General features: G+C 39.1%; 2 protein-coding genes across 2 annotated transcripts in view; both read left to right on the forward strand.

Moving 5' to 3' along the window:
• The first annotated feature begins 8,501 nt into the window (after positions 1–8,501).
• Positions 8,502–13,398, forward strand: rad21a (RAD21 cohesin complex component a). Its single transcript, XM_057340016.1, has 14 exons — positions 8,502–8,620; positions 9,448–9,634; positions 9,717–9,846; positions 9,959–10,058; positions 10,297–10,403; positions 10,518–10,709; positions 10,787–10,909; positions 11,029–11,160; positions 11,285–11,508; positions 11,628–11,781; positions 11,980–12,125; positions 12,222–12,398; positions 12,492–12,575; positions 12,682–13,398. Exons 2-14 carry the CDS (start codon positions 9,491–9,493, stop codon positions 12,871–12,873), a joined length of 1,905 nt encoding a protein of 634 aa, XP_057195999.1. The 5' UTR covers positions 8,502–8,620; positions 9,448–9,490; the 3' UTR covers positions 12,874–13,398.
• A 594-nt stretch (positions 13,399–13,992) lies between these two features.
• eif3ha (eukaryotic translation initiation factor 3, subunit H, a) overlaps positions 13,993–26,288 on the forward strand; it is a 65,281-nt gene continuing 52,985 nt past the window's right edge. The window contains exon 1 of the mRNA XM_057340062.1: positions 13,993–14,124. Within this exon, the coding sequence (XP_057196045.1) occupies positions 14,044–14,124 (81 nt within the window). The 5' untranslated portion in view covers positions 13,993–14,043. The remainder of the gene's footprint in view (positions 14,125–26,288) is intronic.

The raw sequence follows: 26,288 nt of genomic DNA on the forward strand, positions 1-26,288 counted from the left end.
TCCTTTGCCGCTAATATTTCACGTCCACATTTATATCCACAGTTGTCCTTTAAGATGCGTGACGTGGCATGCTTGATCGTCTTCATGGAGTCTGCAGGGGTTTATTCATATTTTCTTTGCTGAATTTAGAGGGAAATGTGTGGGATAGAATTAAACATGGTACATTTACTGTTTTTAGACAGTTAATTGAATATTAGTTCAAAGTCAAACAATGTGAGTTCAGCAGATAGCACGTCGTGTTTGTGTAAATGATTGATTAATTGAGAACCAGAGACATCTCAAACATTGACACAATTTCTTCCAGTGCGATATATACACAGACGCACTTAATCTTGTTCAAGCACATGTTTCATCAGAATGCTTTTGAAACCTTTTCGCTTCAGGGAAATGTAAAAGTTCATTGAGTTCATTCAGTTTTTTCCAACATATATTCAGTCAAACACTCAAAAAAATGCAGGGTTGTTTAAAGGGATAGTTTGCCTTCAAAATGAAACTTCTGTCATCATTTACTCACCCTTTATGCTGCAAAACACAAAATAAGATATTTTGAAAACTGTTGGTAACAGAAAACCGCAACCAAAAACTGCTGGTTCCCATTGACTTGCATCATTTTTGCCCATACAGTAGAAGTCAATGGGGACTAATGGTTTTTGGCAACCAACATTTTTCAAAATATCTTGTGTTTTGCAGAAGAAAGGGTGAGTAAATGATGACAGCATTTTCATTTTGAAGGCAAACTATCCCTTTAATTCATGGTTGGGTGAAATACGGGCAAACCCAACTGCTGGTTTAAATTAACCTAAAATGTCCATGTTTGATCTGACCATGAAACAACTATACATAGGTTAATTTAAACCCAGCGGTTGGTGTTGTCCATATTTTACCCCATCATGTGTTGAAATAACCCAGCATTTTTTCTTTAGAGTGTTCGTAGTATTTTTTATGTCAATTAAATTGGCTTGTTCAATCGAAAATCATCATGAACTTTAATGTCTGATACAACATTTCCTGAATCAATTATCGTGGCAATTAAACACGCAGAACTCTGATGACCTCCAACAGATACATTAGATGAAAAAAACCACAGGAATACTGTAACATATGGCTCAGCGGTTGACAGATTGTTCAAGGTCTGATAATATCGCTGAAGGAAAGAAGCTGACAACTCCTTCACCTTCTGGGCTTCAGTCAAATATTCTTTGACTCAGAGTTGAAGAGTCTGTTAATAATGCAACAAAATGAGACAGAATATAAGTATGTGTCAGTCTGTGTCAACCTCAAAATAAATGCTTATTGTTATTGTGATTCAAACTGAGATATGAATAAATGTTACATCATACTGAAATAGGACAAACTATTTAAAAAAATGTTATTCTGTTAAATCATGCTGCAAAATATTTACCCACTATTATATGCAAACACATGCTTCTTACTTTTTCTGATAAAACTGTTTTTGCTTTTTGTACAAGTACATAAGTGTCATGGCTCTGCTTCCTTAGTCATGTTTTTCTTGGTCCTGTAGCAGAGCCATGACAAAGTCTTTGGTTATGTGTGGAGAGAAACATATTATTGTCCGTTTGACAATAATATACGTTCTCTCCAGTGTCTTGTCATTGACCCCATTCCTCTCGTTTCCTCGTTATCTTTCCCTGAGTGTTTAATGTCCCACACCTGCCCCATGTCGTTATCCCTCGTTTGTCTTCCCTATATATACCCTCTTGTTTCTTTGTCCTGTGCTCTTGTATTGCGTTTACTATGTTGTGTATGCATTGCGTTTGTGCTCATGGTCCTGTGTACCGTGGTTACTGTTCCGTGCCTTGTTTTGTGACGTCGTGTCGTAAGTCTGTTTTGTTATTTTCTAGTTTTGCCCCATCGTGGGAAGTTTTTGTGAGTGTTCTTGTTTTGTTACAGTGTCCGCCTTTTCCCTCTCGTGGGTGTTTTGTTTTGTTCCTTTGTTTTGTTAAATAAAGTATCTGTTAACCCCTTCACTGCTGTTGCCTGCGCTTGGGTTCTTCTTCCGTTGCCACAGTCCGTGACACATAAGACTGTCTGAGCAACACTACAAAATGACATCTAAAATATCTTATCTTTTTACTGCTTAAAGGGATGGAAATTAAATGCAAATTCTGTCATTATTTACTCACCCTCTTGAATATATTTACACAGAAAAGATATTTTGAAGAAAGTTGGGAACCAAACAGCACCGGCACCCATTCACTTCTATTGTATGGACACAAAACCAATGCAAGTGAATGGGTGCCGGTTACCAACATTCTTAAAAATATCTTCTGTGTTCTGTGAAAGAAAGTCATGTTTGAAATGACAAGAGGGTGAGTAAATGATGACAAATTTTTGTTTTCGGGTAAAATATCACTTTAAGGGCTTGCTTTAAAAATCCAATGTACTCGTACTGCCTGTGTGTATGCAAATGACACACGAAGACTTCGATTTTGTTTCTTTTATATATAATTTAAATATAAAAACATCCTACTGATCCTCTTTAATCAATTTCAAAGATTTTTTCAAAGATCTATGGCAAGTAAATTATACGACACGTTCTGTCTCGCGTCTCCGTATTTTGAAAAGCCCAGAAAATAGTGTATTATATAAAAAGTGATTCACAATCCCAGGTTCAAACTAAACATGTATACAAACAACTGACAACCCAGGGGACATAATTTCACAGAAGAGTGCAACGGGAAATGAGTTGATATTTATATGAAGCGCTGACCCTGATGATCTGAGCTATCACAACATGTCTAATCTACACCAGACACAGTAAACAAGCTCAGCTGTGTCCTAATGCTTTTGTTTTGACCTGCTGTGAGAAAAAACACCCATGAGGGGCCTTTTCCAGCATGTGAAATGTTGATCTGATGTGAAATTTTCATATCTGTCTGTTAGCTTTGATGCATTTTATAAAAGTCAACATAAAAACTTTAAGCGTATTTAAAACTTGATCTAAGAAGGTATTTTAGAAGTATTGAGAAGTACTATTGAGAAGTATAGAAAATATTGCCTACGTAGGCAGCTCACTTGGCTTTGGAACTAAATTTCAACAGTAAACACATCAACGCAGGCGAGAACAATATTGCTCTTCGAACCATTTCACAGGGTCTTTAAGGCTTACTGAAATGTATGGAGTCGTGACAGACACTGTATTAACAACAGGTCCAACTGTTTGACAACAAGGCAAATCTGATATGAACATCTGCCAAAACACTTCGCTTGAGATCACATTCATAGTTTGAATATGGCGATGTTTATTCTACTGCGTGTCATTTAGTGTCAACCAATGTTCGCCCTGCTGTGAAACCGCATTATATGGTGCTTTGAGCATATCAAAACATTGAAACAAGATACAATTAGCAAGCAACAACTCGCAATAAAATATACTGTGCAATGTTCTCTACACAGTATACGTGCAGGCGACGTGCTTTTGTGTCATAATCCTCTAAGATCTGAGATGGTTGAGATAACATTTGTTACAGATTCTTCTACGCCGTCATCTGTCAATATGTAGGTTTAATTGATGTATAAATAATCAATCTGTCAAAAGTACATCAATTCCATCTTCACCTGGTGCTTACGCTGGTGCCAGAAGAAAGGTATCGTATCAACAGTGCTGAATTCCTGAAGGCTTTCTGATCTCTCTCTGCTGTTTGCAACAGGCCGATACACGTATACGGTAGCTTCAGCGACAGGACGATCAGAGTTTAGATGAGAAGAATCTCAATTTAGAGTCTGGTACATCTCAGAGGAAAAACCCAGAGGGCATGCTGGTCTTCATGGAGCCTTTTTTATAGCTGGGCAATTCCATGAAAATGTCAAACGTTACCAAGTTTTTACCAAAGGTTTTAACAGCACAGGCGTTAACATTTGCTGGTTCAAAAACCCATGTGAGGTCTCTCTTCAAGTTTTTAAAGCATTTGTTTTATTTTTAGTGCCTGATTTTTCATAGTCAGGTATAAGTGCCATTTTCAGAATTGTCACATCCATAATTCCGGAAAAAGACAAGCTGCTGGAGGCAGGCAGTGGGACGGAACTACAGCACGACCACACATTACATCATCGCATTAATCCCTTCGTGTTTTCTACATTATGCACGTACGCGGCGATTGCCAACAAAACGCAGACATATGACTTAGTTTGACTTGCCGCGTGCAGTTCATGTCCGGCATCTTTTAGCACTGGGACCGCGCCATCTATCAGTTTCAAACGATCTCCAAATCCAGCCGTTTATATAACATCCATCACTGATATGCAGTTGGCGCGTGGGCGGGCTATTTCTTTCGCCTTGCCGTGGGCGTGCTCTTTCGGGAGAATTGCACAATAAAAGGAATAGGATCCCTGTTACGAAACAGGGATTCAGACTTATAAAAAACTTTCCGAAACAAGTTGGAATGCTGGGGGAGTGTATCAAGCACAGAAATACAATGTCATATGTCCAACTCGTTTTTTCAGGTTTATGCATTTCAATTCACAGAAATCCGACAAAAAAAAGAAAAAAAGTTTGTTGTCTCCCAAAAACTGTGTCCTTTTTGTCACATCGATAACACATGTTTATTTCCCTTTTGTAAATAGAAAACTTGTGCGTAGACTGATATTCTTCTGATGTTTAAACTCTACCAGCGGGTTTAGTGAAATACAAACAGATGATTTCATATATTGGTAACAAACACATCCTCTGAGTGTTTTTATGTCACGTCCACAACCCAGGAGATTTGATTTGAGAGTTCTCAGTTGTGTTTCATTGAAGAATCAATTTGGTTTCAGACGTTGCTCCTAAAATTGCTTATAAATAAAATAAAAATAAGTAACAAACGAGACAAATGTAAAACATGTAAGTGTAAAATAAATCAAATTAAAAAATCCGGATTTGGGTCAATTTGATGAGAAATGTTTGTTCATATTAAGATCTTCTTGATGACTTTTGATTGAAGACTTGAAAATCTGAGCTCAGTTTGTGACATATCTCTTTTGAAACTCACATTGGTGAGACTATAAAAAAGGTTTAAGGGGTCATATGGCGCGAATACGTGTTTTTCTGTGTCTTTGGTGTGTTATAAGTTGCCCATGCATGTATGAGACACGTAAAATTGCAAAAACGAAAGTGTGGGAACAAAAGATGCATTCTATCTAAAAGCGAATGCTCACCCAGACCTGCCTGAAACGCCTCGTGTAACCACACCCCCACAAATCTACGTCAGTTCGTGGTTTGATTTGACTAAGACCGCCCAAATGTATACTCAAGTAAGGTGGGCGTACCTGTCAGTACAATTGAAGAGGAACCTGATGCTCCAAATATGGTAAGAGGCGTTACATTTCCCTCACACGCTTGCAGTATTCCACCAATCACTACGCACTGGTTAACTGGCCAATCATAGCACACCTCGCTTTTCAGAGCCATGAGCTTTGTCAAAAATCTGCGCGTTTCAGAGAGGCGGGGCAAAGAGGAGATACAAACATGCACGGTATGTGGAAAATACAGCGTTTTTGAACCTTAAATCGTGTATACACATTGCATTACATCTAAAACAAACCATAATATTAGTTTTAGCCGTGACATATGACCCCTTTAAAAAAATATATATTTTCTGAACTTTGACTGAAAGGTTTTTTTGAAGAACCAAGAAACCAGAAACTCCCCCTGTGTGACAGGTAAGATAATGGAAGCCGCCGCCCCTGGGCCTTACCTGGCCTGAAAGCATTCAGCGCTCCGTCACCTAAGCCGTCACCTCTTTTATTTAGCTACTCGGTTTACTGACGTCATACACACTACACTGCTTGTCTTCCTAAAAAGAAAGCAATGAGAAATTTGTTATTAACTTTAAAACAGCACAGCAGAGCCCTCACCATGTCAGGTTTGCTGAACCCTGGGACCATTTATATGCAAATACATGTGACAGATTCAGTGTGCTCACATAATACAAGACAGACGTTTGATCAAAAGTAATTTCATATCAGAGACTTTAGGTCTCCAGCTGTGTCTTTTCATCTGACATCCTTTAAACACTTAGAAGGTCGCTCTCTGCATTATTGTCTTGTTTCTTGTGCCCCTCTGAAACAATATCGAGCTTTGTTTGATCACCCACACATGAGCACAATGTGACGTTCAGCATATCTCAATTGTTTTTCTTGAAATATATGTTACAACATGAAGTTTATGAAATACAAATCTAAGCCGACAAACACATTCAATGCAACGTTACTGTGCTCCCTATACAAGAGAGATTTTACATTTTAGAATTAACAAGGCAGACCACATGTCAAGGTAATGTCTCGCACCCTTTATAATACGAGATTGTGCTCCCTAGGTGGCTTGCACATATTTCAATTGAACGCAAACCCTGTGTGGAATTTCAATGGGATCAAATTGAATCAATTCACGGGGAGTTTTAATTCGCACATTTTGATTAGTCCCATTTCTCAGAGCCGTTCCTGTTGAATACCAACCGTGTCTGATATGCTAAGCAATGCCATCACCTTTTCTCATTACCATGCCAAACAGGCACGAAAAGATGCTAAGGAGATCGCACACGTGAAACTGCGGCATCTCAAGGTTTTAAGGTGTGACCCTGAAGCATTCCAAAGTCAGTTGATGTCTTGGAAGCTATTTTATATCAAAAGGCTCATTCACAGTCGTCCAACAGCAACGTTCTAAATTCTCATTCACATTGATTCATCAAACTATCTTTTCATTGGCTTTTGTTGTTGGGTCCTATTCATGTTATTTATGAAACAAACCAAACAGCTCCTAGATGAATCACAACCTTACAAAGCTTCATTTAAAGTGATGCCATATATGAAAATCAAATGAATATAGAGTATGGTAAAGTACAAAAAAATGTATGATGAGACTGCATAAATATATGTATCAGGAGCAGAGAAGAGAGAACTGGAGTACCTTATTTTTATAGATGCACGTGACCAGTGTTGGGCAAGTTACTCTGAAAAAGTAATTAATTACTAGTTACTAATTACATATTCAATAGTGTAATTAGATTACTTTACAAATTACTCTCTCCAACAAGTATTTAATTACTTATTACTAATTACTTTCTATATCCTATACCTTGATTTGTTAAGTGATTCAAAGAAAGACATGAAACGGCTCTTTTCATTCATTCAAATAAATAATATAAAACTACATAAAGTAGTATTATTAACTGACCAAAGTATTACAAATGTGAGAATTATACATTAAAGCACGGATTTTAAAGTTAGACTTGGAATTTTGATGTCCATTCCTTGCACACACACATATATTACACTAAGTATTTAGTTTAATTACATCAAAAGTAACTGTAATTAAATTACAGAAAAATAAAGTAATCCCTTACTTTACTTTTCAAGGGAAAAGTAATTAAATTACAGTAACTAATTACTTAGTAACTAGTTACACCCAACACTGCACGTGGCATGCATAAATTCTTTGAATTAAAGAAATTACCATTCTGTGTGATCAATGCATGGTAACATAAATCACCTTGGTGTTCTTTGAATCTGTCCCAGGTGCTGACAGACAAAATATGCTCAGTAAAAGCAAACAAAAAACTATAGTATAGCATGTTAAAGCTGTGTCATATTTGAAGCTTCCTGCAAACTTATGCATAACATCTCAAATCCACAATAAAATTGGACAACGTGCATAAAATCTATCTTACAATGTTAAAAACATCTGCATTCGCACCTTCGTTAGAGTACTATAGGCATATGACTAACACGCTGTGTTACATTTCCAGTATATAGTAAAACATTACATTCCCATTGCTAGTCATTTCTGTTCTGACACTGAACCGATTTCCTGTAAAATTCCATCCTGCCACAGCAAGATCTGAATTCAATTAGTCCTGCTATCGAAGGCTCAGTAGATCAATGGCCAAGTATAGCCGCAGGTCTGCACCGTGAACGCCCTTAATCACCTCTACCAGTTTAAATCAACTTAACACCATGAAAGAGACTCGGGACTTTAATGACCTGCCTTCAGTAACTGAGTCAATTCCTCTGACAATAGAAGGTAATGAAGGCCTGCAGCAAACTGCACACACGGAACAAAATCAATTATTCGTGTTATTCCTGACTCTATTTCAGTAGTATGCATCCGTCCATATCTCCATATGTCCGTACATCCAACTGTCCATCTACTCATCCTTCCTTCTCTCTCTCTCTCTCTCTCTCCATCCATCAATTAATCCATGCATCCAATATCTACATTTCCATCTCTCTCTCTCTCACTCTCTCTCTAGAAATTGCTTTCATGATGAGCGACTAGGTAGTGTGGATGTTAAACAAGCTGGTTTTATAAAAATATTCTATGAAAAATACATCGAAATAAAAAAAAAAGATTGTGAACGCAACCTCGCCGTCACACCCGTTACTTTAGTAACACAACATCGCCCTCTGCCAACAGCACAGCGCCATCATTGGGTTCTTCGGCAGCCGCTTCCTGTCATTCACCGTGCAAGCCCCGCCCAGCGCCGAATTTTGACTGTAAACATCCCGCCGAGAGCGCCCGCCATCTTTGTCAGATTCAATGAGGCAAGGGCTGCTAACTTCTCTCCGCAGGAGGGGAGAAAATAAAGCAGCCGAGTTTCATACGGATACGATTCATTGAATGGTATGTTTTGGAAAACGTGTGTTTTTGTGGTTAGACGTGTTAGTGAGCTGCGATATTTTTGCAGGAGAATTTAATTTGATGCTCGCGCTCTTCGAGGGCCGTTGCTAATCAACAGTTGGCTAATGCTAATGCTATTGCTATCAAGAAAAAAAATACGTGGAGTGTGTAAATATTTTAACGTTTTTAATTGAATTTTTTTGGCGATTTGCACATTTGCGATGGTCGATGTAAAATAGATCGTATTGTGTGGTGCATAATTGCTGTATTAAATAGCGATTTTAAAGCTAACGTTACATGACGCGGCATGCTAGTCAACTAACGTTACGTTACGGTTCTTAGCCAAACGCTTATTTGAAAATTAAATGCAGTTTATGCATTTTGTCTTTAATTTACGTGCTTGTTTTAAGTTATACGTTTTAGATGAGTAGTGTGTGTGTTTTAATGGGCCTTAATTGTGTTATAGATTTAGTCTTTTTGTTTTGGTGTGGCTGTAAAGGCGCGCAATGCTGTTAGTAATACATCTTATAAACACGAAAAGTAGGCGTGCAGTGCATGCAAGGCACAGCTAAAGCTGTGTGTTTTTTATATGTAAATTATGACTTCTATGTTTATATGCAATGCATATGTTAGTTGATGGGGTTAGATCACGTGTGATGTCTGTTCTGCAGAGATCATATCAACATGTATGAGGTGTCTCAAATTCTCGTGAGCTGCCTACCTAGGCAACATTTTTAGGCACGTTCAAATGCATAGATATTGAGAGACAGCCCTAGTCTCTGAAGTCTTTAGAATGAATGCTCATGTGTCTTCATTTTGTCCCGTTCTAGGTGTAGTAGAAAGGTCTCAGAGCTTTGACCACACACCGGGGCAATGTTTTACGCCCACTTCGTCCTCAGCAAACGTGGGCCGCTGGCTAAAATCTGGCTGGCGGCCCACTGGGACAAGAAGCTGACCAAAGCTCATGTCTTTGAATGCAACTTGGAGAGCAGTGTGGAAAGCATCATTTCTCCAAAGGTGCGTCGTTATTGCTGCCTGTTTGTTGTTTTAAATGCTTTGTTTTATGGCAAATGTTCATTTGTTTTTGTCACTTGAATAGGTGAAAATGGCCCTTCGTACATCTGGCCATCTTCTCTTGGGTGTGGTGAGGATCTACCACAGAAAAGCCAAATATCTTCTGGCTGATTGTAATGAAGCCTTTATTAAGATCAAAATGGCTTTCCGCCCAGGTAACGGTTGCATTATATTACCAGCTGTTTCACAAATGCACATTATGCATTGGCTTTGCGGTGCCTGATTCTTACTGTCTAGTATTAAATGGATCACGTTGTGTGTTTTTAGGTGTTGTGGATCTGCCAGAGGACAATCGTGAGGCTGCTTATAATGCCATCACCTTGCCAGAGGAGTTCCACGATTTTGACCAGCCGCTTCCTGATCTTGAGTAAGGACCTGATGTTGTGTTTTCTGTTTATGTTGTGTTTGTTTAAAAAAAACACCAAAGACTGTATGCAAGCTATCTATACTGATCATTTTTTCACTGGAGCAGCATCTGCTAGTGAAATACCCAGTGTTTACCATGTGAACCTTAGCAAAACTGTTATACGAAGACAAGTAAATAATATTTAGTCTTAGTGATTTTGTGTATAATTTATTAAACTGGAATATTTTGTGTATTACAGCGATATCGATGTGGCGCAGCAGTTCACTCTGAACCAGAGTCGTGTTGAGGAGATCACCATGAGGGAGGAGGTTGCGAACATCAGCCTCATGGCCGACAATGACTTTGGTAAAATAATACAGGCTTTGTTTACAAACTCATGAAATGAGAGCTACTTTGCTTCAGGCTATCAGGTGCGAGTGCTGTTTGCTCTATAAAGTAATGCTGGTACCGTCTTACCAGGTGACTTTGGCATGGATGATCGTGAGATGATGAGAGAGGAGAATGATTTGGACATCATTCACGGTTCTTCTGCCTCCAACCTGCTTTTGGAGCCTGAGCCTGGTCCTGCCCATCTCCCAGACAAATCAACGAACCTCGACTATGATGACTTTGGGGAAAACAACCTGGACAGTAGTGATGGTGGAATTCTGGGTAGGTTCTACTGAACTTGACTGATAAAATGTTAATGTGATGATAGAATGATGCTAAATTCAGTGGTTTAATTTCAGTGGATAAGCTTCTGAGCAATGAAGATGGTGGTGGCATATTCGATGATCCTCCTGCCATCCCTGACAGCGTGATGATGCCACAAGACCACGGTGATGATGAAGATGACTTTGATAACTTTTCTCGTAAGTGAATTTAAGCATGAGCGTGTCTTCGCTTTGAATAAAAATGTTAGATGAGTGTATATCGCTGATCTAATTAGAACCTTTCCTTCTTGACAATTGACGCGCTTGAATTGTTTTAGCTGTTGGCGGTCCTGACAGTCCAGATTCTGGGCCAGCCGAGCCTCTTCCCAACACCACGGACCAGACAGAACAAACCACTCTGGTTCCCAATGAAGAAGAAGCCTTCGCTCTTGAGCCCATTGATATTACTGGTAAAAATTCTCATTTACATTGAACTGAATTTGTAAAGATATGCCTTATGTAGAGTTGCATCTGTTTATTCCAGAATCGTGAAATGAGTCAGTAAAATTAAAGCATTAACTCTTCTGTCACTAGTGAAAGAAACCAAGGCTAAACGAAAGAGGAAGCTCATCGTCGACAGCTTGAAAGAGTTGGACAGCAAGACCATCCGTGCCCAGTTGAGCGACTACTCGGACATCGTTACCACACTGGATTTGGCTCCTCCCACGAAGAAGCTGATGATGTGGAAGGAGACGGGAGGTGTAGAGAAGCTCTTCTCACTGCCTGCGCAGCCCCTCTGGAACGGCCGGCTCTTGAAGGTGACGGTTTGATTAACTGCTGAATTCTAAAACCTAATGAGCTGACAAACCAAACTGCAGCCTTAACCGTACGCAGTGAATGTTTGATTTCTTGACGTGATGTGAAATGTCTGTTGTAGATGTTTACACGCTGTTTGACCCCACTGGTGCCTGATGATCTGAGGAAGAGGAGAAAGGGAGGAGAGGCCGACAGCTTGGAGGACTTCCTGAAGGAGCTGGAGAATCCAGAGGTGCCAAGAGAGGAGGCACTGGGACACAGGAGTGATGTGATTGGTAAGCTTTTCCTTGATTAGTTGATCAAATTCGATTAGTATAACTTGACACTTTTTTTAAATGGTCCTTTGATGGCAGCATGCAGTTTCCTGCTTAATTTCTAGCCTGTATGATTGCTAATCAAAAGACCTTTAGGACACTTTGCTAGCACAGAAACTATGTGGACTGAAGTTAATTTGGGAATTTTGTTTCATACAGATCAGACCATCATGGAGGAGCCCAGTATGCTGCAGGCTTCTTCTATGGAGGGCAGCAGAACTGCTCTGGATGAGTCCATGATGCCTCCTCCATCTCGCCAGCGCGGAATGAAGCGCAAGACTCTCGAGAAGGACGCAGCTTTGCCTGTACGTCACGTTTCATTTGAGTTCTCTCAGGACAGGTGTTGAATCGCTTTATCAAATTAAACTCTCTTTAATGAGTGTTATTGTTCTCATTTTCAGCAAATGAGTGTGTTGGAACAGACACTGCCTCCCATGGATCAGTCAGTTCTTTCCCAGCAGTTGGAAATGCCTCAGGTGGATCTTCCTCCAGAGGATTGTACCAACCTCTCTAGACTGGTCCCTGAGCTGGACCTGCTGGACGAAAAGGGCAAAGACAAGGATGACAGCGAGGAGGAGGTGAGACGGCCTGTCAGTTACAGGACATGCCTGAGCCAAAATGCCCAAAATTCTGTAATTTTATTAAATTTTCTACTCCCTCCCTCTAAATAGGGTGAAGAGGGTCAATCAGGAGACCAGGACCAAGAGGAAAGACGGTGGAACAAGAGAACTCAGCAGATGCTTTACGGACTTCAGGTTTGTGTCCTTAGCATTCTAAGAAAACCCATAAGTTGACATTTTAAATGCATGAGAGTATTTCCGCCTGTATGGCCTTAGATTGATGTTTTCTTTGTTTTAACAGCGTGTGGTGGCTAAAACCGGAGCCCAGTCTATCAGCCTGCTCGATCTGTGCAGAAACAATAACAAGAAACAGGCTGCTGCAAAGTTCTACAGCTTCCTTGTGCTCAAGAAACAGCAGGCCATTGACCTGACCCAGGTCGAGCCGTACAGTGACATCGTCGCCACGGCAGGACCACGGTTCCATATTGTATAGATGCGTTAAACTCTATTGTTTTAGTAGTTGTATTTAACAGTTTTGTTTTGCTACTGTTGCTTGTTTTTTTGTATCTGTTTTGTCCTTTTGGGGCCAATTTGTTTTTTAAGGTAAAAGCCCAATAGATCATGAAAACATTGTTCCCAAATATAGTAAGGAGTTATATGCAAGTACATATTGGACTTTTACAATGTCAAGACCATTGGGATAATTCAGTCTATTGTTGGTCTTTTATTGTTTTTCAGTTTTGTTTTATTTTCCTTCATAATCTTTGTTTCAGTACGTTTTACATTGTAGTAGAGTTAGATGTGTACATTTTAACTTTTTAATAATGTCACAATTGAGAGGAAAAGGTTTATTTTTGGAAACCTAAGTGGAAACAATAGCTCAATGTTTTGTATCTCTCTTTTAATGGCAATTACGATTATTAAAGGTTTGTTTAACTCGTTCGTACAATTGGAATTTTATGCACTTGTTATGATTCAATTTTGATTAAAAACTTTCCTAAAAGTGAAACTCGTTAATAACTTAAGGTCTGTGATTACCGCATGGGATGCCCTTTAAGTTCAAATAATGCACAGTTTAGACTACACGTTCTTTTCTTTAGTTAGACTTTGAGGTAAAAGATGCACACAGATTGAGTCGGTAAAATTGAATACCTGTGAATTATCTACAAACAATACAAAATCAGTTTACATCATAACTGGACTATTACGTATGTAATTTCCATGGAAAGACTGGTTGGTTTAACTGCAGGAGTATCAGCAGTGTTTCTTTTAACTCTGCTTAATGGTCTCTCTTAAAAGTATTTTAATGCCACTATACAGTTTTATGTATAAATTGTGTTAAAAAAAAGCTAAACTTCAGCACTGTCTATTCCAGGTGCTTTCAAAACATTGGTTGTTTAATGTATTGTATGATGCCATTGCTTTTTCGTGTTAACATAGTTACTCTATTCGTTTAAAATCAAACACGTCATTTAGTAGTTTAAATACATCGACGTATCGCGAGAGCTATACTGTAATGCACATGCAGTGCTTTGGTGTCACACCGATCGGTTTGAAGTCGAACAAACCGAATGACTTTTATTTTGAAACGAGAAACGATCCTTCGCACCGGAAGTGGTCGGATCTTGCCGGAAAAGCAGACCTTCACGTGTTTCCGCTCACAATGGCAGGCCGCAAAGAATCCGCCGCTTCTGCGTCTAATTCACTGGATTCACCGGTTAAACTGATCCAGCTCGAGGGGCTGGTGAGTGAACACTTCCGTTAAATATTATTATTAAACATAAATCCGCTTTAAGAGAGATTTATTTACTCTTCCTGTAGTCTAGGCTGCTGGGGGAGCTAAGAGCTAGCAATTAACCATGTTAACTTAATACCATGACTTTTACATTATTTCACTTTTCCATAGTTTTATTGACCTGTTTATATGATATTATAATGTTTGGAAGAGTAGTACGTTGGTAATATCAAGTGTTTTTATTGTGTGTTTATACCCAGCGTCCAAGAATACCCCAGTATTACCAGGGTACACTCACTCAAAAACATGGATACCTGTATTATTGTTTTTTTTTACAGAAATATTTTATGCACATTATGCATACTTTATAAATAATGTTACAGTGAATATGTTAGATTGTTTTTGTAAATATGTTAGTGGTACTTACAGCAATGGTCTCTTTCTTCCATGGTTTTATGAACCACAGGTTTTAGCATATGGCACATAGTACTGAAATTCATGTACTATGCTATTTACGTACTTCTAAAATACAATGTTACTACTTTAGTTCATGTACAAATGTGGTGAAAGGCGCAGTTTCTTGTTAGTTTAGGCAATTTTTGTTGTTGTTAGTCTGGACTATCAGGGGCCCGTTTCAGAAAGGAGGTTTAATTCAATTCAATTTTATTTATATAGCGCTTTTCACAATGTGCATTGTTCCAAAGCAGCTTTACAGGAGCAAATAAGAAAAACACAGAAAGGTAAAACACAGCACAGTGCATGGTGTTTATAGACCAAGCACGATCATTATAATAAATAATATCTAATAAATAAATGAATAAATAAATAAATAAATAAATGCAGTCTCCCGGTGAGCAAGCCAACACTGCACTGCTCTGCTGTGGCGAGGAACCCAAACTCCAATGCTGAATAATGGAGAAAAAAAAACCTCGGGAGAAACCAGGCTCAGCCGGGAGGGCCAGATCTCCTCTGACGTGTCATAGCTGCACTCAGTGACCCCGACCAAAGCCACCGAGCAACGTCCACGAAGAACAGGGAGAGCCCACGAGCCGCGACCCAGGAAGCCCCACCCGCCGAAACCGTGCAGGTCCAACCCGGTCTCATTCCGCGATCAACAACAGACAACAGAGGAACAACCAGGGAAAAGTAGTAATGGCATAATTAACTTTATTCCTCTGTTGTCCGACATCGACCACAAAACAAGACCAACCAGACCAGATCCACACAGTCCCAACAAATGAAACGCCCCGAACCACAACCAACAAGCCCCCCCACTCCCACAACACCCACCCAGCTACCTCCAATCAAAGTCACTGAGTGCAGCCATAACTTCAAACTGCTGTCGTGTGATGTAAGTTTAGCATTAAATACCAAGTATTGTAAATTTAGCATTTATGTGACAGGTAGTCCGTCTTTGCTCTCGGTGGGGATGGAATTGTCTGAGCTGGGCCGGCCAGATGGTCGCCTTTTTCTTGGGTGGTGATGGAATTGCCTTGGATGGAGCTGGATGGTCAGTCAGTCCGCAGGCTCTCGCAGGAGGATGGCACGGGATTTTCAGATGTAGCTGGCGTAATCTCTAGTTGTGGATGGGCATATGACGTTCATCTGGGCCTGGCGGAATCTCTCCCTACCTCGGGATGGGCATCCCGAGGCGAGGGCAGAAACAGAAAGAGAATAATTAGCGTAGCTGCTGTTCATTAGCTATGTATTAGTGAATGCTTGGCTGAAAAGATGTGTCTTTAATCTAGATTTAAATTGGGAGAGTGTGTCTGACCCTCGAATAGTATCGGGGAGGCTATTCCAGAGTTTAGGTGCTACGTATGAGAAAGCTCTACCCCCTTTGGTGGATTTAGTTATTCTAGGTGTTATCAAAAGTCTGGAGTTTTGAGATCTTAGAGAGCGTGATGGGTTGTAGTGTGGTAGAAGCTCTGTTAGGTTTAGTGAAAACTCTGAGTATATTAACCCTGAAATGAGGGAAACTCTGGGTTTTCCGTTTCAGAATGTGAGGTATGTCAAACCTGAGAAAGCGGGGTAACTCAAGCCCGTTTCTAAAGGAGAGGTATCTTATACTCAGAGTCAGTAACCATAGTAACTTACTCTGTGAACCTAACCTGGTCGGGAGCAGGTTTTCTTTGGTAAACCCAGAGTTTATTTCGATCTCCTCCCCCTTTTAAAGCGCAAGTGGTGTAACTCATCCATTCATTCATTAATACAGTCATTCATGGCACACATTTTGATTACACAGAGACCATCTCAGTGACTTATACTGTATGTCATATGTGCTTTTATAGAGGATTCATGAAGAGGCTGCATTAATTCATTGGAATGTACTTTGATTTCAGGAGAGCACCGAGTGGAATTTTGTCATTTCCCTGTGCATTTTTATTAAAACTGTACCGTTTTTCTTTACAGTGAATTAGATGTATCAAAATATATCTCATCCATCCTTACACATAAATAAAGTGCATGAATAAAGAAATGAATAAATACAGACATACATGCAGAAATGAAGCGATAAAGGTAATAAACAAGTAAATTTGACATGCAGCCATTCCAAGTGAAATCTGTTCAGAGCAGGATTTGAACCGGCGATCAGCCTAACTTTGCACGAGAGTCTGACGCCCTACAGGTGTCCTATACACCATGACGTCTTACTTGCGTAACTAGAGCACTCATGGCGAGTGAGAACATACGATTTTTTTATTATTTCTGTTGTTTCATTCATTTAATGATTAATTTATTTGTTTATTGGTATCAATTTATTAATTTAAACTTAAGTCATTTTCAGGACATCAGTAAATCGAGCGGAAAGTGTGCCTCACTCTCATGCGCTTTCTGCCGCCATGTTGCTTTTTTTGGTGCTGTTGCCATGGTGAATCTTGCTATCTTCGCTCAATTGATGATGGCTTTTTAAATCAATGGTGCACGCGCGTAACCTAGAGTGAACTTACTCAGAGTGGATTGAACTAATTGAAATCACCTGTTCTGAAACCGAAAACTCAGAGTTGCGATTCTCTGAGTAAATCAACTCAGAGTTCACATTTTAACTCGGTGTTGGTTGAACCTCCTTATTGAAACAGGCCCCTGGTCAAGATGTTATAGTCACCCCTAATATTCATACATATGCTTTAGTGTTTAAAATGGTGGGAAAAGGAAACAGAAATATTATTTTAAATGATACTATTTGTTCAAATAGTATCGATTTCTTAGCTGGGAAAAAGTTGTGCAGCTTTAAAGGGATACTCCACACAAAAAATGAAAATTCTGCAATGAATTACTCGCCCTCAAGTTGTTCCAAACCTGTAGAAATTGATTTGTTCTGTTCAACGCAAAGACAAATATTTGGAAGAATGCAACGGACGTTTCTAGGACATCATTGCCTACCATAGTAGGACAATAAAATGGTAGTCGGGGGTGCCCTAGAATTGTTTGCTTTCCTATATTCTTCAAAGTATCTCATTTTGTGTTCAACAGAACGACAAAAAACTCTAACTATGGTAATCAACAATGTCCTAGAAATGTCAGTTGCTAACATTTTTCCAAATATCTTTTTTTTGTGTTCGTCAGCACAAAGAAATGTATACAGGTTTGGAACAACTTGAGGGTGAGTAAATAATGACAGAAATTTCATTTTTGAGTGGAGTACCTCTTGAAGACGTCTTAGGTTTTTAAGTTGTACTGACTGGTTTGTTATACGTGTAGCTTTTAACTGTGATGGCCTCATTTGTCATTGTCATAAAGTGTTTTCCAGTGGTTGCATTTTCCTGTGTTTCTGTATACAGACAGAGCAGTGATTTCCATTAGTTAAAGCTGCTGTTGAATGACATTTAGACTAAACCACCCAGTTACCATCCCAATAATGTATGTTGGTGTTCTGGTGTTGGGTCATGGTGCTTAGAAAAGCTGAAGAGTTTAAAGCTTTTGTGTGGCTGAAGTTGGTAAATGCAGTGCATTATATCTCACTGCCAAAAGAGGGCGAAGTTGTTTCTGGAAAAAACGTTTCTCCTGTCATTATGTACCAGCAGTTACTGCATTATAGACACGAATTGACCTTGATAGGACAGATTCTTTCTCTTTTTAATTAGCTTTTATCTTCAGTCAGAGTTAAAGGATCCATTCACCCAAAAACGAACCGCTTGGCGTTGTTCATTCACCCTTAATATCCCGTCATTTTTTCGTTTGGGTGAAATATTCAAGCTGCACTTTGTTCATATAGTGAAAGTGGCGGTCAGTGATTTATACAGCCAAGTTTTAAAAGTATATAAAAATAACTGAAAAAGAAGATTGAAGAATATTCTTCCAGTCAGACTACAACGTTGGCCTTTTGGTTCCTGCATTTCGCATGACTGATCATGGTGATGTGTGAAAAACATAAATAATGTTTATTAGTGAATATAAATAATGCAGTGAATTGTCATGACAGTTTTTGAGTGAATGGTCTTTCAAAGCTGCAGTCTGTAAGTTTTGCCTCTCTATCGCCATCTCTGTTCGAAACGTTAACTGCTACTTAACTGGTTACTTTGTTAAAGTCGAAATTTAAACACAGATTTGTTAATGTGCTTTTTGTCTATTCAAGTTTTTTAAATTCCAAACAATAAACAGTTCTTTTGATTAGATCCAGCTTTGGTTTCGCACAGGGTGTCAAACTTGTCGTCGACGTTCCCGCTCATTTGTATGCGTGGCACGCTATTCTGTACTATTACAATGTTGTCAAAAGGTGTTTGTTTTGAGGGCTAGTCGAGCGCCAGTGTTAGAAATCCTATTTCATCATCATCTTTATGAAGATAAATCGTAGGCCTCTGTACTCCGGAACGATGTTTATCACGCCAAGAATGCATGTCTTTTTCTCCATAACTGACAGGGACAGACGTTGACGGTGGCGTAACCCACGGGGAACACGTTAAGGCTTTTACGTGATTGCCTTGGGCGTGCTCATTGCATCATGTGTCTGCCGAGACAAGTTTGAAAGAAAGCGTGCCCGCAAACCTTCGCAATACACTGTGGAGAGACTGCTAGTCATCGCAAAACTCAAGCGCCTCTCAAAAATAGAACTGGCAAGCGTGCAATCCTCCTGAGTTCATGGGGTATCATTAGATGGAGTGGTGAGACTGTGTTGAGCTGCTTTGATGGTGCCATGTAGTCTCTGTGAGCTACAGTCGAAACGTCGCTGCTGTAACGCGTGCCGCTCGCTCACTCGTTCTGCATTCTGTTATTGTCATCCGGGGTGGTGGAGTGAGAGAACGGGGTGGGGAGCAGAGGTTGTGCTAGACTTTTGCTCGTAAAAAATCCGTCTAATCTATTATAACCCGTCACTATGGTGCAAGGTGGCGTTACGTGGTAATTAGCATGTTCGTGACATCATCACGCTGTGCTGGTACTTTATTCACCTTCATGTGGTTCAAAACCTGAATATGACTGATTTCTTCTGTGTGACACAAAAGAAGATATTTTAAGAAATATCTCAGTGGTTTTGTGTTCATACAGTGGAAGTCAATGGGGGTCAGTGTTGTTTGGTTACCAACATTCTTCAAAATATCTTATTTTGTGTTCTGCAGATGAAAGAAAGTCATATGGGTTTGGAATGAGGATGAGTAAATTATGACAGAATTAGAATTTTTGGGCAAACTTTCCCTTTAAATCTAAAATCAAATCTCTCCTTGGTTTTGCGCTGATGGGCAGACTCATCATTCTTTTGTTATGCATAGTTGTAACTTAGATTGCGTCCACAAAGTTCCAAATAAAAAGTATACTGTGGAAAGTATTTAATTAGATGGATAATAATTATGGGGTTTATTATCATTTCTTGGTGGATTGCTGGGAAAAATATCTAGTTGTATTGTCAATATATCATTAAGCCTGTGAACTTACTCCTACTCTTTTCATGATTTAATGGTTTTGGTTATAATGCCGTACCACCCACCCCTAATTCTGCCCTTAGCCTGATTTCTTTTTCAGACACCACAATGGCTCATAAATGCTGTTTTATGTTGAATTTAAACTCACAGGGTTGCTCTTTTGAAAGACGATGCTTTTATATAAATATGTATAGATGTATTATTTGTGACCCTCAGGATTGAATATACTGCATTGTTGAAAAAGAGACAAAAACGCCTACACAGCAATGCACATCAATGAACAATTGCATTAGTTTAACACGCTTTTTAAAATTGTGTGTTAAAGGTCCAGTGTATCAAATTTAGCGGCATTGAGTGGTGAAGTTGCAAACTGCAACCAACATCTCGCTCCATCCCTTCCCTCTCCCTCTTCCCTCTCCTCTCTTCGGCTAGTTGTCGTCACATTTCCGCTTCTTTGCTGAATGGGATGACATTTACGAAATGCTCTGTAGAGTAGTTTGTCCCTTTAGGGCCACTGTAGAAACAACATGGTGGATTCCATGTAAGAGGACCTGTGGATCATGTAGATAGAAATAGCTCATTCTAAGGTAATAAAAACACTTCATTATGTAAGGTCTTTCTACCTCTGAACACATAGTTATGTGTATTATATTGCATTTCTGTCAATATATCTTCCAGAAAATTACACACTGGACCTTTAAATGCTTGCTTTCAAATGCCGATTATTCAGAAATGGCAGGAAATTTCCTGTTCTTTTAAATGTTATGACCGCTCGAGCAATTACTGACACTTATTTCTCACACCTCTGCCATCTTTCTGTGTAGTTTTAGCCAGCGGCTTAATGTTATGACTGTCACCCGACCGAACGCTGTTCAATTCATTCGAGGAAGCAGGTGTGTGACTTACTTCCTGAATGATTTAGGTGAACAGGCTTTTTCACCATTCCTTGAGCGCGCCGCCTCGGCTCGAAATGAACAGATTGGCAGGAGTCAGATAGGCCGGTATTGACTTTACCTGCTTGTTTCATTCTGACCTTAAAGCCTGTTTCAAACCCTCAATGAAGCAACAATAAGCTGGTGTTGGAATGAGGTGCCGCTGTGTTTCTGTATGTGCGCTTTTTAAGAGAGACAAAGGGCATCGCTGTAACTTACTGTTTACTGCGAATCCATTCATAATTAATTGAACACGCCGTTGTGAAATGGTTCATATATCTTTACGGCTGGAATGCTGGGAGCCCGCAGCACCTTTGTCAGGTCATTTCAGCTCGCCATGTTACGCGTGTCCGGAGAATTGGGAGTAATTTGGGCTGTAGCTCACATTTTATGAACATGATGAAAGATTTGTTGGCTTTAGGATATGGATGGGGTGGGATGGATGTAGTTAGGAATGTGATGATTTCTGGTTCAATGATCAAATCAAAAAGGTTTTTATATCAAAAAGTACCGATAAGAATACCGTTAAAGTACCGGACCGATAAGCAGTATCGATAAGAGTAGTAATACCAATAAAATCTTAATGATACCCATCCCTACTCTACACTACATGCAGCTACTATCAATTATAGCAAAAAGCGGTGGATGGTGTAATGGTCATATCGACATTTGTATCGTTATCGCAACAAATACCAGAACATATCGTGATAGAGTTTTAGGGCCATATTGCCCATCCCTACTGACAACCTGTCAGACAGAGCATCAGTACCCGGTTAACCCGGTACGTCGGCACTAACAAGAGTCTTATTAAAATGAGGTACCGCTAACTTTTTTATTTTTAGGTACCGACTTGGACCCGAAGTACCGGGACTTTTGTTTGTTTTATTTGTTAAAACAAACCCGTTGCCAATCAGACTTCGGCTGGAAAGAAACCGCTATAAAAGTTTTGTATGTCATGATATTGTACTATCAGTATTCCTTCTATGTGAATCCGATTGAATGGTGTGTGCTTTGTCTTTCTTCTGATTTGTGGTCAGTGCAGTGAATAGTGTTGTATTGTCATTGTATTCTTTCGCTGCACCCGTATCTTTATCTCTTATCGCATTCAATTTAGACTTTCATTCTCTGTGGTGCTGCAGATTCAATAGCGTCATGGGAATCGCTCTGGATGGATTTTAGTGCTTTGTATGTGTCAGCAATATATGTTCAACAACTGTTAATAGAACCGGATGGAAATCATTCTGCTTTTTACAACAAAAGCTGCTTCTTGATTTGTCTCAGATTTGGAAATCTATAACCAGTTTTCAATAAAAAAAGAGCCATGTCTCTTTTATAGTACATCACAAAAAGGATACAGAAATATATGTTTAAAATTTTAATAAAGTTAATTACAAAATAGTCTGATAGAAACACAAGAAAACAAGTAATTTTTAAATATAAATGCAAACACCAGAATTGTTTTCAATCATTTATAATCTCAAGTGTTCAACTTTGCAATCAGCATCAAAGAGGAAACAATTTAGCCTCGTGTTTTCTTAACTCTTCCACTGTGAATTTTATTTGACTCATTTCAAATAACCAAATTGTTCGTTTCAATAAAAAACCTTAACGGCAATCAATACAGCCTTTAGACTCAAGTGGGCACGCGTGCGAGCCGTGTGCAGTGCAGACCGATCGAGTGCGACATCATGTCACTGCGAGATCAAACACTCTCGTGATACCTTAGGCTCGTTTGAGATGCGCCTTTGCTCGCCTGAAATGAAGACGAGAGTAGGCGGCTGCAGTAAGGGGAGGAGTCAAAAACAGCTTGTAAGTCGGACACTCCCTGAATCTGGCTTTTTTGTGTTCCTGTAAATGTGAGGAATGGAAGACATTGCGTTCGCGTTTTTTATCACGGACGAAGCAGATGCACTGGAAATACCCCTATTTTTACATGGAGATGAGGACAATCTTTTTATCTATTATTAAAATTATTAAAAGTTGCTTTTAAGGCACAGTGGCCCTAATAACAAATGTTTGTCTTTTTGCTAGGAACGTCCCTAGAATTCGTTATTTTGTTGAAGAAGTGGTCATTTTGTACAGTCCTTCTGACTTTCAAAGTCATTTCAGACTTTCTAAAAGGCATGTGGAGGTATGTAGCCTACATGGTGTAAGAAACAAGCAACACATCATGTTAAGATGCTGTACAGTGTAATGTAATATAATTATATGTGTGCATGTAGCATTTGTTTTGATGGATTGGCTTATTTATTTCATGGAATAATGTTGTTGAATAAAAGTTTACACCTACATAAAATACAATAAAGTAAAAATGACAACAAATAGGACTTAAACAAGTAATAAAACGAAACAAATAAAATAAAGCACATGCCCTAATTAGGCTACATTAAAACATCCCTTTATAGTATACGATTTTACCTAGGTGTTTTCATTATCACATATAAATAAAAATATATAAACTACTATAAATTGTGAACTTCTTAAAAACCAGCTAACATTAGGCTTGTTTGAGATGCAGCTTGCCTCGCCTGAAAAGAAGACGAGAGTAGAGGCTGCAGTAAGGGGAGGAGTGAAAACAGAGCAGGCAAGATGGACACTTCCCAAATCGCGCTGTCGAGTCGACTGGAAACGTCAGTAATGGAATAGATCACGTTCACGTTTTTGTCGCATTTTTCTTGGGCCAACTGAGTTTAAAAGTGAGAAATGTTCATAAACTTATATTAGACAAACTCTCAACCATGTCAAGGCTGTACGAAAGAATTTTGATATGTTCTTTGACAAACGGATGCTTAAACTTAGAACCTCCTATTTCAAGTTTCCAGTTTATCCCCCCAAAAAATACAATTCAAAATCCTTCTGGGGAGTTCCTATATTGTGTAAATTCTGTAACTCATTTCCAGAAAACACAGACCCTATTTTTCAGAGCATATTTTCCTTTAATTGCTGGACAAAGTGCAATAATTGTAGTTAAATGAGTAAAATGTTGTGAATTTAACATGTCGTTTATAAAAACTGTAATATGGAAACTGTGAAAAAGGAGGTCAAACTTTTTTTAATATTAACAACTTACTTTTGTTAGCTAAGATTTTTTCTAAGATTTTTTTTAATTGTTTGTAGTATTTACGAATTATTTGGGACAATATTTAAAAATGCTGTCAAAAGCAAATAATAAAAAGCTGGAATTTTGTTAGACTTATTCGATTATATAAATACTATTTCTTGTTTTGAGTTTATTGATATGGATGGATTGAACATTTTGATTTTTTTTCTTTCTTTTTTGTCTTTGTTGTTTGGTTTGTATTATCTTTTATTATTTTTTCTCGTCTGATTTTGAATGTAAACTGTATACCATCTTGTTTTGTAATGTTTTTGTTATACTTTAATAAAAATGCGCTTTTTATCGCAGATGAAATCTATGCAATTGAATTGCAACTGCTTTTACATCAAGGTGGTTATGAGGACTATATATTTCACATAGGTGTGTTTTTTCCACATATATATCTCAAAACCTACTTCAGTTAATGGACTTATTAATGGAACACTTAAGAAAAAGATATCAGCTGACATTCTCGCCCAATGAGCATTTAAGCTGTGTCGTCAGCAAGTTGTTTCCCTTCGTGCTTTTCATCAGCGCAGTCGGTGGAGAGCAACTGCGCCCGACTGAAGAATCCGATACAGCCGCCTGGCCGTCGCGAGAGTTTTTTGACACACGTCAGCATGACATCAGAGCAAGGCGGACGTAACTCGGACACATTTCTTACCGGCATGCATCTCGCGCTGATCACCGGTGATCGGTTCTGCGCAGAATCTCAAACGAGCCAAATGATATCATGTTGTCATCGCTTTGCGCCGCATAAAGTGAAATACAACTATGACAGGAGCTAAAATCCATTCCGCGGAAATCCGTGTGGCCCTGGTTATAAGTTGCCCATGCATGTATGACACACGTAAAATTGCAAAAATGAAAGTGTCGGAACAAAAGATGCATTCTATCTAAAGGCGAATGCTCACCCAGACCTGCCTGAAACGCCTCGTGTAATGACGTCACTTCGTAACATGACTGACTAAGACTGCCCAAATGTAAACGCAAGTAAGGTGGGCGTACCTGTAAATCTCATTGTATCGTCACTGTCGCAGTCATGTCGCGGAGATGCTGTGTGTTTCGTTGCGAAAAGAAAGACTCTTTTTTTTTTTTTTGACCTGCCAAAAGATGAGACGACTAAAAACGAATGCTTGTTTCTATCTCAAACAAACTCTGTATGGTGTATATGGTTGTTTGTTTATGGTCTTTATAACCTCGTATATAAAAGGTAAAACAGTTAGCTATAGTTTTTAACTATTTAACATATTTTTTTAATAAAACCTTACCAATCCTTTACATCCTGATCAAGTCGCGCTGGCAAAGTTGATGTATCGGCTTGATCATCTTAATTTTCCGTATCAGATTCAGGCTCGAATTGATATGAGGAAGTACCGATGACATTTTATCGCCTGTCAGTACAATTGCTTTGGAACCTGATGTTCCAAATATGGTAAGAGGCGTAACGTTTCCGTCAACGCTTACAGTATTCGACCAATCACTACGCACTGGTGAACTGGCCAATCATAGCACACCTCGCTTTTCAGAGCTTTGTAAAAAATCCACACGTTTCAGAGAGGCGGGGCAAAGAGGAGATACAAACATGCACACTATGTGGAAAATACAGCATTTTTTAACCTTAAATAGTGTATACACATTGAATTATATCTAAAACAAATGATAATATTCGTTTTAGCCGTGTCATTTGACCCCTTTAATATCAGTGAGAGTGTTTGGGCCCGTCCTTTGATTGAAGAACATTATAAACAGAGATCTTTATTATGCTGCTGCCCCTTTAAGAGCTCGCGCAATATACTGGACCACACGTGTGTTTTGTTTCCCAACTGTTTGGTCATGAAACTGAATACCTTTACAAGGTTTCTTGTTAATATGAGAATTTTGACGTTATTTTGTGTTCATATGTCCGTTTCAGAGTAAGAAGGCATGAAAGAGAACTCTGTTTAGTATTTTGTGCTCCGACTCTCTGGGCGCACCATCTCAAACAACCCGCGAGACCTGAAGGCTTTTAGTGATTATTCTTCATGAAAGCTGCATTGATACACGTTTGGCTTCTATCAATAGCGACTTTCAAATAAATAGTATTTAGGGGGGCACTGATAGATAAGTGAATGGTTGAAGGAGGGGAGACGAAAATGAGTGCCTGAATGCGCCGCTTGCGCAATAGACCATTTCTGCGCATTAAATTTATAATACGCAAAAAATATATATTGATCAGTTTGGCAGTCGCACCGGTGCGACCATTAAGAAAAACTTGTCGCACTGGCAGGAAAAAAAGTCGCAAAATGC

The sequence above is a fragment of the Triplophysa rosa genome, linkage group LG8 (assembly GCF_024868665.1).
Source record: "Triplophysa rosa linkage group LG8, Trosa_1v2, whole genome shotgun sequence".
NCBI lineage: Eukaryota > Metazoa > Chordata > Actinopteri > Cypriniformes > Nemacheilidae > Triplophysa > Triplophysa rosa.